Source organism: Gobio gobio (assembly GCF_949357685.1).
Source record: "Gobio gobio genome assembly, chromosome: 11".
Lineage (NCBI taxonomy): Eukaryota > Metazoa > Chordata > Actinopteri > Cypriniformes > Gobionidae > Gobio > Gobio gobio.
This window is the reverse complement of record NC_137104.1, coordinates 53,596,346-53,607,837: the sequence shown is the minus strand read 5'-3', so window position 1 is coordinate 53,607,837 and position 11,492 is coordinate 53,596,346. Positions and strand designations below refer to the sequence as shown.

General features: G+C 34.5%; 1 protein-coding gene across 6 annotated transcripts in view; it reads left to right on the top strand.

The window, feature by feature from the left end:
• ehmt2 (euchromatic histone-lysine N-methyltransferase 2) overlaps positions 1-11,492 on the top strand; it is a 39,530-nt gene that overhangs the window by 3,081 nt on the left and 24,957 nt on the right. For 3 of the 6 annotated variants that reach the window (XM_079828692.1, XM_079828691.1, XM_079828690.1), the window contains exons 4-10: positions 5,360-5,589; positions 5,672-5,744; positions 5,822-5,895; positions 7,717-7,887; positions 7,962-8,006; positions 9,455-9,587; positions 9,663-9,761. In XM_079828692.1, the coding sequence (XP_079684818.1) occupies positions 5,360-5,589; positions 5,672-5,744; positions 5,822-5,895; positions 7,717-7,887; positions 7,962-8,006; positions 9,455-9,587; positions 9,663-9,761 (825 nt within the window). The remainder of the gene's footprint in view (positions 1-5,359; positions 5,590-5,671; positions 5,745-5,821; positions 5,896-7,716; positions 7,888-7,961; positions 8,007-9,454; positions 9,588-9,662; positions 9,762-11,492) is intronic. The other 3 variants (XM_079828695.1, XM_079828694.1, XM_079828693.1) reach the window with 1 other exon arrangement.

Genomic DNA, 11,492 nt, shown 5'->3' with positions numbered 1-11,492 from the left:
CTTTGGCGCCTGTCACTCTCTCTCGTTACCATGGCTACCGCCGCTTCTGCTCCAGGATCTGCCCAGAGCCATAGAGAGAGAGAGTTGCGACAACGGAAGTTCAAAACGCTTGATAGTCACGTGATTCATGTAGACCTCGAATAGTTCCAGGAAGTGCTTTGACGGGCAATTCAAATTGATAGTCACAGTGACAGAACTGCGCTTTTTGGTAATTAATAGTCAATAAATGCATTGATTTTCAATAATTTTATTACACATCGACTTGTGTATGTAGCATGAGTATGTAGTTACAGCGATGTTGTTTTTAAAATATATATTTTTTTAATGATGAATAATCTACACAAGCAGGCTTTAATGTACAAGTTATTTTGATTAAAATGTGCTGATCATTTAAAATCTTACTGATTAAACGTCTTACCTTTTAAAAGTGCATCACAAACGGTCTGTTCTGCTGTTCTCTATGGCGTGGCTGCTACTTCCGGGAACTATTGAGAGTCTCCGTGAGCCGCCATTGCTGTAAAAAAAAACCGTTCCATTGGAGTCTATGGAGTTGTCGCAACTCTCTCTCTATATGGCTCTGGATCTGCCCTCATGCGCCCCAGTGTTGCCAAGTCAGGCTACTTCAACACTGTTGCCGCGGCTGTTTTTCATGTCCGCGGGTTGAAGCGACCCCAATTATGTGATATTTTGCCCCGGGATTTGCGAATTTTAGCAGGCAGCCCTGCCAAAAAGACACATATTTTACCCCCCAAATGCGATTTTTACCGGAGAAACACGATTGGGCTTGTTTTGGGCTAGTTTTGAGTAGCAATTGGGCGGATTTTGTTGTGAAAACCTGGCAACCCTGGCGCACCCGTTTGAGTTCAAGAGGCTGTATTTCTGCTGGAAAGGCAATCTTTCATTTTGATTATACATTTTTTTGGTTTATGTTTTCATGAAGCATGTCTCACTAGCACACGTAGCTGCCTAATATAGCTAACATAACATTACTTAGCATAAAGTTACAATGTTATACACTTAGCAAGCCATTAGTAGAGATGATAAATACTCAATATGCTTAGCTCAAATTGATCGCTGTCGTGTTGAATTTCGCAAAATGTAACTTTAGATAACAAAGTGCATGTGTAAAAGCTAGTACACCGCATCCAGGAACTTTTGTTAGAACTAAGTTAGCTTTAGCTACTATGTTTAAACTCTTCTTGTTCACCGGGAACTTTACCTGCACGTTTATTTCGGCCCTTGGTTTGTTTTTATATTCTCTACCAATGTTTTTATCTTGTATCTGTGTGTGTCGTAGACACGGTGTTGTGTGTGTATTTTAAACTTTACCAGTATCGTTATTCTAGCTTGATAGTGAGTACTAAAAGACATCTTATTTGTTTATATTCATAATGATAAAGTTAGATTTTTTATTACATGTGATTCTGACATGATGTCACATGATCGCGGTCGGCGTGGCGTGTTCATGTGTTTTGGGGGCGTGGCTTTGGAAAGAGCCCAGAAGGGAGAAGGTGGAGTGAATGGAAATAATGAGCTGTCTTTAAAACAGTCGTGAGAGGTCTACAGACACTCAATTTTTATACTTTATTTTTCTGAGTACTTACATTTTAATTATGTATTGATATATAAAGAAAGTTTAAACAAATTTGGAAAAAAAGTTTTTTAACCAAATCTTACCTACCCTACCTTTAAATGAGTTCAAGGTATGCTAACATGTCAGATGGAGCATCACTGGCTTAACCCACCATGATGGAACAGCGCATTCATACAACAATCAACAATAATAAAATAATGCGTTTACTTTTACTTTTGATACTTAAGTACTTTTAAAAGCAAGTACTTCTGTACTTTTACTTAAAGGGTTAGTTCACCCAAAAATGAAAATTCTGTCATTAATTCCTCACCCTCATGTCGTTCGACACCCGTCAGACCTCCGTTCATCTTCAGACACAAATGAAGATATTTTAGTGTAAATCTGATGGCTCTGAAAGGCCTCCATTGGCACAATGCACTTTACACTCTCAAGACCCTTAAAAGGTACTAAAGACGTCGTTACAAAGTCCATCTCACTGCAGTGCTTCTACAATAACTTTATGAATCGGCGAGAATAGTTTTTGTGCGCAAAAAAACCCTAAATAACCACTTATATAGTGATGATGATTTCAAAACACGGCCTCATGAAGCTTCGAAGCGTTATGAATCAGTGAGCAGGGTATCCGCGGGGCATTAAAAAGCATTAAAAGTCATTAAATGGATTTTGCGAAAATTAAGGCCTTAAATGGCATTAAAAAGCATTAAATTGTATTCTTACAGGCATTATTTTTTTTAGATAGCCAGTTTATATTGAATATAGCCTTCATAAGAAAGCGCAATGTGATGAATATACTTATTAACCTGATCTAGCTTCCGAAACCCCCGCTACTGCCGCACGAGCGCGAGATCTTGCTTTCCTGCCACTGTGCAGGCGCACCTCTCTCTGCGTCTGCTGTTCAGTGATTGGCTGAGAGGAGCAGCGCATTCAGTTGAGGCTGTGCGCTCTGCCAGAGAACAAAAAAACTAGAGCTGCGTCCGAAATCGAATAGTTCTCTACTATATAGTGTGCGAAAAACAATACGCCAACAGAGTAGTACGTCCGAATTCATAGTAAGATTCTTACGAGATTCGGCGAGATTCTGAAGTGCGCATGCGATGGACACTTTACTCTCCTCCCATGAGGCCATGGAAGACGATTTATGAATGGAGGTGAAGGGACGCAACTGACGCTGGTAGGTCACATGATCATGACAACATGGCGGAAGTAGTACGTCCGGATTACATTCATACTACATTAATTCATACTATATAGAACATATTTTTTTAACGGTCGCGAAGTTCGTTCAAATTCAAATATAGTACCTACTCACCCAGTACGTGATTTCTGACGCAGCCTAGTGGTGTGGGTTGTGCCAGAATCAAGTTATCTTTCGCTCTTTAACAAACAATAACACACAGAATTATGCCTAAATGTACGTTTTATGAAGTATCCTCATAAGAACAATGAGTTTTAAATGAGTTAAATAACGTCTAAAATTAACTTTGAACAAATATTTAATATATACTGTCTTTATTTTTTCTACATTGGTGATTTACTGTGGAATTATTACATCATACAATATATTAAAAACATGTTTTAGACAGAAAAATGTGTGAATCATCTAGAAAAAAATTTCAATTGACAGAAAGTTTACATTAAAATATATTATGCATACCCACTATCTATCTACCTTTTGTATTTATTGCTTTGCATATTGTATGTTCAGGGATGACTGATAAGCAGACATGCTATTTATGACTGGATGTAACTTTTGATAACTTTGCAGTAAAAGTGGCTATTGATTTTGCCCTATCAGTGTGGCTCTCCTAAAAAAATAGCTGTTTAGGGTTGTGCACCATCTCGAGGGGAAATGGACACATGAGTGACGCACACACATAAGGAAACTCAGTTAAACATACTGCGGTAAAAATTCAAAATGTGGAGTTTTTTTTAACTTGATACAGTTATCAGATACAAAATCACACGACCTAGAATGCTGTTTTCCTAAGCAGGCTAGCATCACGATTAAAAACGTGACACTGATTTCATACAACAGTCCAGTTAACAAATAGTTAATATTAAGTCAATTACATTTTAGAAGGAACATTGTTTGAAATTATTTTCACTGCTAAAATGGAAAAAAAACAGTCAAAGATCACAGCAGAACCATATAGCAACCCTGAATCCCAATGTGCATACTATCCGCCCTATATAGTATTGAATATTACTAATGTCTTTAGGATGGATAGAATGCACATTGAGACGCAGGCTCAGTCTTGATTTCGTTACTGAATGATTCAGCGTTTTGACCAATCGGTTGAGTCAAAGATTCAATGACTCATTCATAAACACCTGCCTCATTCTTGAATGAATCAGCCATTGGAATGAATCGTTTGAATGAATGACTCACTTAAGACAGTTACTTGACGCCATCTACTGGTGGTTTACTTTTAATTTCTTAACATTTCTTACAATCCCATAAAATTATTTAATGCAGTTGTAATTTTTTTATTGTAAATTTGTAAATGATTTAGTTTGATTGGTAACAGACACAAATCTATCACACATGTAGATTCAAGTATGTTAAAGCCCCAATATTCTAAAAGGATATTGCTTCAGAAATTTTACACTACAAAAAATCTCTTTTTTTCGGACAAGCAACTGTTTTACTCGTACAAGTGAATGACAAGGCTTAATGTCGAGCCCTGTATGTAGTCTTAATGGGCCGCGTTTCAGTCACCATTTTATATTGTCTGACACAAAAACTGAAAAATATATAGATGAAACAATTTTATTGGGGATTTGGCTGTATTAAAATATATAATGGGAGCATAAAGGGTAGCAGCAGAGAAGCAAACAAATATAAAGGGCTGACACTTGGCAGAATGTGAATGCAAATATTCGAATTGCCGTATGACGTCATCTATCGACATTTAGCGACATATATATGGCATTAAAAATAAAACAAATTGGCATTAAAAAGCATTAAATTAGATTTGATGAAACCTGCAGAAACCCTGGTGAGTCGAATCATGATTCGGATCGCGTGTCAAACCGCCAAACTGCTGATTCGACTCACTGATTCATAACGCTTCGAAGCTTCATGATGCCGTGTTTTGAAATCGTCATCACTATATAAGTCGTTATTTAGGGTTTTTTTGCGCACAAAAACTATTCTCGCCGATTCATAAAGTTATTGTAGAAGCACTGTAGTGAGATGGACTTTGTAACGACGTCTTTACACTCTCAAGACCCTTAAAAGGTACTAAAGTGCATTGAGCCAATGGAGGCCTTTCAGAGCCATCAGATTTACACTAAAATATCTTCATTTGTGTTCTGAAGATGAACGGAGATCTTACGGGTGTCGAACGACATGAGGGTAAGTCATTAATGACAGAATTTTCATTTTTGGGTGAACTAACCCTTTAAGTACTTTTAAAAGCAAGTACTTCTGTACTTTTACTTAGGTAAAAATCTATCTTTACAACTTTCACTTGTAATGGAGTAATATTTAACCACACTGTAAAAAAAATTCAGGTCTCCAATTGAACATTTTCTAGTGAGCGATCACATCAAAATTTTTCAATTGGCCAAATTTAATTTCTGTGAATTGATGCAATTTAATTCAATTAAAATTCAAGAAATTCAAACTGAAAATTTTAGATGTGATTGCTCACTAGAAAATTTTCAATTGGAGACCTGAATTTTTTTTTTACAGTGCAATAGTATTTGTACTTTTACTCAAGTAATGGAGTTGTGTACTTTGTCCACCTCTGCTCCTCACAGGCGGTAAAAGCGTGACTCCCTCCACCTCGTCCCTCTCATCGCCGGCATCCGGCAGAGCTAAGATGAGCGTCTGCGGCCCGGGCAGTAAGACGGCTCCATCCTCCTCCTCCTCCTCCTCCTCCTCCTCCTCCTCCTCCTCCTCCTCCTCATCCTCATCTCTGTCTTCAGCCAGTCCTCCGGCTAAAGTCCACCGCGCGCGCAAGACCATGAACCGGCCGCCGTTCCCGCAGGTTCTCTGATTGGCTATGAGCTCTCGTCCCGCTGCGCTCGGGCAGACGTAATAAACCCTGATTCTCCTCTGTCTCTGAGCAGATCAAGTCCATCGAGTCGACCGCGCAAACCACGCCTGAGAAGCCCCTCAGCGGCGGGAAAACACACACTGAAGGTCAGGAAGCGTCTTATTCTGGCGCTCATTTGGACGTGTGAATAGCTGTAAATGTTGTTCTCTGTGTGTGTGTGTAGCGGTGAAGAAGCGTAAGGTGTGTGTGGAGTCGGACGCAGGGACTCCAGAGAAAGTGCCCCGGCCACAGACAGAGGTGAGACGAACCACGTCGTGTGTGTGTGTGTGTGTGTGACAGCTTTTTTACCTTTAATAACTCTGTAATATTTCACAACTGTAGTTTAATGTATAAAATTGTGAATGATCTTGCACCTCCACCTTTCAAGATGTTTGTTTCATTGCGCAAAGACAGTTTAAAGGATTAGTTCACTTTTAAAAAAACTTTTGCTGATAATTTACTCACCCCCATGTCATCCAAGATGTCCATGTCTTTCTTTCTGCAGTAGAAAAGAAATGAAGGTTTTGGATGTAAACAGTCCAGGGTTTTTCTCCATATAATGGACTTCAATGGGTTCCAAACGGTTCAAGGTCCAAATGACAGTTTCAGTGCAGCTTTAAACGACACCAGATGATGAATAAGGGTCTGATCTAGCCCAACCATCAGCTTCTGCCAGAAACCCAGCAGTTTTTATGCTATTATTTTACCTTTTAACAGACGAGCGTGATCATCTCTGAGCTCCGCCATAACTTCCGCTAAGTGAGGTCAAATTAGATCGTGGTCATAGATATATCAATTGTAGATGCCTCATTCTACTGACCGTGCAGTCGCTAATGAGGCATCTACGTATACATCTATAACCACGATCTAATTTGACCTCACTTAGCGGAAGTTATGGCGGAGCTCAGAGACGATCACACTCGTCTGATAAGAGGTAAAATAATACAATAACATACAATACATACAATAATAATATTTTTGTATTACTGCTATTATCTTTTTATTATAGCAATATGACAAAAGATACCAGTGTATTAATTAATTATTAACAATTATCATTATTTTTGTATTATTTTTATTTTATTGTTGTTGTTAATTATAACAATAATAACATTATTATTATTATTTTATGTAATTTAATATAACATTTATATAATAATAATATAAATATATAATAATTTAATATTTTATGTAAATCTGATAATGGCAATTTGATAGAAGATACCAATGTTCAATAAAAAGATACCAATGTTCAATAAATAAAGAAATCAATATTATTATGAATTATTGTTATTGGTGTTTTTATCATAGCAATATGATAACATAACATTGTTGTGAATAATAATTTTAATAATTTTTAATTTTTAATTTTGAATAATTAATAATGATTATTAGTTTAATAATAATATTGTTGTTAATAATAATATTGTTGTTAATAATAATAATAGCAGTTTTCATTATTATTATTCATTTATTTATAGAACATCACCTTAAATGTATTGTTGATTTTTGACTGATAATGGAAATATAATAAAATATACTAATGTTCAATTAATAAATAAATGATGAAAACAATGTTTTTTATTATTATTGATGTTTTTATCATAGCAATATTATAACACATAACATTGTTCAATAAATAAATAAATATATTATTGATGATAATAATAATCCGTATTTTTTTTATAAAACACTTGTTATGGCAATATAATTAAATATACTAATATTCAATAAATAAATAGTAATAATTTATTCATAATTTTGTTATTTTTATTGGTGTTTTTTAATCATAGCAATATTAGAACATATAGCATTGTTCAATAAATAAATACATGTATTAATAATGGTAATAATAAGTATGATTATTAAGCATTATTATTATTTTTCTTATAAGTAGTAATAATAATAATAATATATAGTCTATGTTAAGTAATCTGGTTTGTATAGCCATTTGTACTGTAGCTCGTCCCGTCAGACTGTGTGTCCTCCTCTAATGATCAGTGACTGCTCTGATCCACTGCTTATCATAATTCATGTAATATTAGCATGTGTAAATACTTCAGAGATTGTTTTTCCCAGCCTCCACTGACCGCTTCTCCAGTGATGGGGAAGGTGGAGCCAGTTGCCACGGCAACCAAAGACAATCACAGTGGTTGGCTGGAGGATCTTGATGAGGAGGCAGATGAGGAAGATTTCCACCTGCTCTACAACAGTTACTCTGGAGACGACATGATTTACTCCGACAGCAAGGTGAGCCGCCCCTGCGATCACATGACCCACTGAGACTGCTGGACCTCTGACACACCTGTGCTTTCCCTTTACAGTCAGATGATGGGATGGCAGAGGAGGCGGGGCATCTGTCTGATCATGTGAGTGTTTCTAACCAATCGAGTGAAGGAAACCACTGATACTGAACGCAGGATGGCTTGGAAACTTTTATAATTATAATCACTTATAATTGAAATAATGTGACTTCTAGGCATAAAAAATGTCATGGAAATGAAGAGACAAATTATAATTAGGCCTTAAAAATATAAGAAATAAATATAATATAAAAAATAAATATAGTATACATTTTTTAATTTTCTTAAATATTTCTTAAAATATATATTTTTTTATTAAAACTTAAAAAAAATTATGGAAAAATAATAATTATCCCTAAAAATATATTTTTTAAATAAAATATTAAAACATCTTAAGTTAAAAATAAAAAAGTATGTCTTTAAAATATATATATTTTTAGAAATTAAAAAAGAAAAATAATAATTATCCTTAAAAATATAAAATGTAAAAAAATAAAATATTAAAACATTGAAGTCTTATATATATATATATATATATATATATATATATATATATATATATATATATATATATATATATATATATATATATATATATATATATATATATATATATATATATATATATATATATATATATATATATATATAATTTTTTTTTTTTTTTTTTTAAATGCTTAAAAAGTCATGGAAATTAAAGAAAAATAATAATAAATCTTAAGGCCTTAAAAATATAATTTTTATATATTAAAACATCTTGAAAGTTAAAAATAAAAAGTAAGTCTTAAAAAATATATATTTTTTTTAAAATGTAAAAAATAATGGAAATGAAAAAAGAAAAATATTAATAAATCAATCCTTATTGTCTAGGAATTAAAAGTGTAATTGGTGTAAAATATTATATTAAATCCTTTTTAATCCAATAATCTTGAATGCCAGGAGAAAAAAAAAATTCTCTGTAAAGCCATTACAATTTATACAATTTAACTAAATAAAAAATACAACATTTCACACAATATTTTAAAAAATATATGTTTTTATGTATTTATTAAAGCTTCCTGCGAGTGAAGATATTAAGGCATAAATATTGTAATTTTACTACTGCAACATAAAAAAATGAATATAGTTATTATTTTATTTCACAGTGCAATTGTATTACAGTCAGTGTTCGGTAAGTTACTCAAAAAAAAAAAAAATGAGAGTAATTAAATTACAGTAACTAGATTACAGTAGTTATATATTCATCCCCATGTTATTGGAAAAGGTTTCTCTCTGTATTGTTTTGAAGCAATGCTGATATCAGAACGGCCAGTCGTCTGCTGGTTAATGGACTAAACGTGTGTGTGTGTGTGTGTGTGTGTGTGTGTGTGTGTGTGTGTGTGTGTGTGTGTGTGTGTGTGTGTGTGTGTGTGTGTGTGTGTGTGTGTGTGTGTGTGTGTGTGTGTGTGTGTGTGTGTGTGTGTGTGTGTGTGTGTGTGTGTGTGTGTGTGTGTGTGTGTGTGTGTGTGTGTCAGAGCTCGAGCTCCGATCAGCCCCTTGCCACTTATAAGAAAGCAGGATCAGAGCGAGAGGAGACGCCATGGAAAAGCCAAGGGAAGGGTAAAGGGCGAGACAGGCCCCCCGCTGGAGAGCCGGAGACGGGTAAAGGTGAGACAGACACGTGATGAGGACGCTGGTGTGTGTGTGTGTGTGTGGATGTGAGCAGCTGTGTGTGTTTAACAGGTGAATCCGCAGCTGCAGCGGCCGCCGACTACACAGAGGTTCCTCTGGACTCGCTGGACATTTCAGCCGCGGACAGCCTCTCCCTCTCTCCACACGCAGGTGTGTGTGATCCACACACACACACACACTCTGAGAGAGAGACGTCTAGTGCTCACCAGGGCTGTGTTTACTCTGAAATATTCCTCCAGTGTAGATCAGCTGTTCTCTATGTGAATATATAGTAAAGTGATCAAAGCTGAATTTATCATCATTACTCCAGTCTTCAGTGTCACATGACCCTTCACTAATCATCTAATATGAGGATTTGAGCTCAACAAACATTTATGATTATTATCAGTGTTGAAAACAGATTCATATTTTTGTAGAAACGCTATTATTCAAAAGTTTGGCGCAACTCAAAAGAAGGATTTAAAAAAAAAAAATTATCAAGCTTAAATATAATTTTTAAAAATAAAATATGAAAACATCTTGAAAGTTAAAAATAAAAAAGTAAGTCTTAAAATGTATATTTTTCTTAAAACTTTTTAAAAAAATCATGGAAATGAAAAAAGAAAAATAATAATACATTTGGCCTTAAATATTAAATATTAGTCCTAAAATATATTTTTTATTGAATCTTAAAGTCATGGAAATCAAAAGAAAAATATACTTTTTTATTGTCTAGGAATTGTGTAATTGGTGTAAAATATTATATAATGTTTATATAATTAAATTAAATTGATTTAAAGTGACTGTAATGACATTTATAATGTTACGAAGAAATATTTTGGTAACACTTTAAGATAGTTGTTTTAGTTAACATTAGTTAATGCATTAGTTAACATGAACTAACCATGAACAACAGCTGTTCAGCATTAGTTCATCTTTGTTAACGTTAGTTCATATAAATCCAGCTGTTCATGGTTTGTTCATGTTAGTTCACTAATGTAAGCAAGATTTGAATAATGCATTAGTAAATGTGAAAATTAACATTTACAAAGGTAAATAAATGCTTTATAAGTGCAGTTCATTATTAGTTCATGTTAACTAATGTGTTTAACTAATTAACCTTATTGTAAAGTGTTACCAATATTTTAACGATTTTCTAATCATCAAAGAATCCTGTATACTAAAATGCATCATCGTTTACACAATTTTTTTTTTACTTTTCAACATAATCATAAATAATATAATAATCATAAATGTGTGTTGAGCATCAAATCCTCATATGAGAATGATTAGTGAAGGGTCATGTGACACTGAAGACTGGAGTAATGATGATAAATTCAGCTGTGATCACAGGAATAAATGACACTTTACTATACATTCACATAGAGAACAGCGGATCTACACTGGAGGAATATTTCAGATCTTTACTGTAATTATGATCAAATAAACACAGATTTAGTGAGCAATTAAATTCTTATTTTTTAAAACATTTTTAACTATTTACTGTTTATTTTTTATGCATCTTTTATAATAACTTTTGTTATGTAAAGCACTTTGATTTGAAATTAAATTGTATGAAAAGTGCGACAAAGCTTATTGTGTGTCTGTGTGTGTCTGTGTGTGTGTCTGTCTGTGTGTGTGTGTGTGTGTGTGTGTGTCTGTGTGTGTGTGTCTGTCTGTGTGTCTGTCTGTGTGTGTGTCTGTGTGTGTGTGTGTGTGTGTGTGTGTGTGTCTGTGTGTGTCTGTCTGTCTGTGTGTCTGTGTGTGTCTGTATGTGTGCGTGTGTGTCTGTCTGTGTCTGTCTCTGTCTCTGTGTGTGTCTGTCTGTGTGTGTGCGTCTGTGTGTCTGTGTGTGTCTCTGTGTGTGTGTGTGTGTGTGTGTGTGTGTGTGTGTGTGTGTGT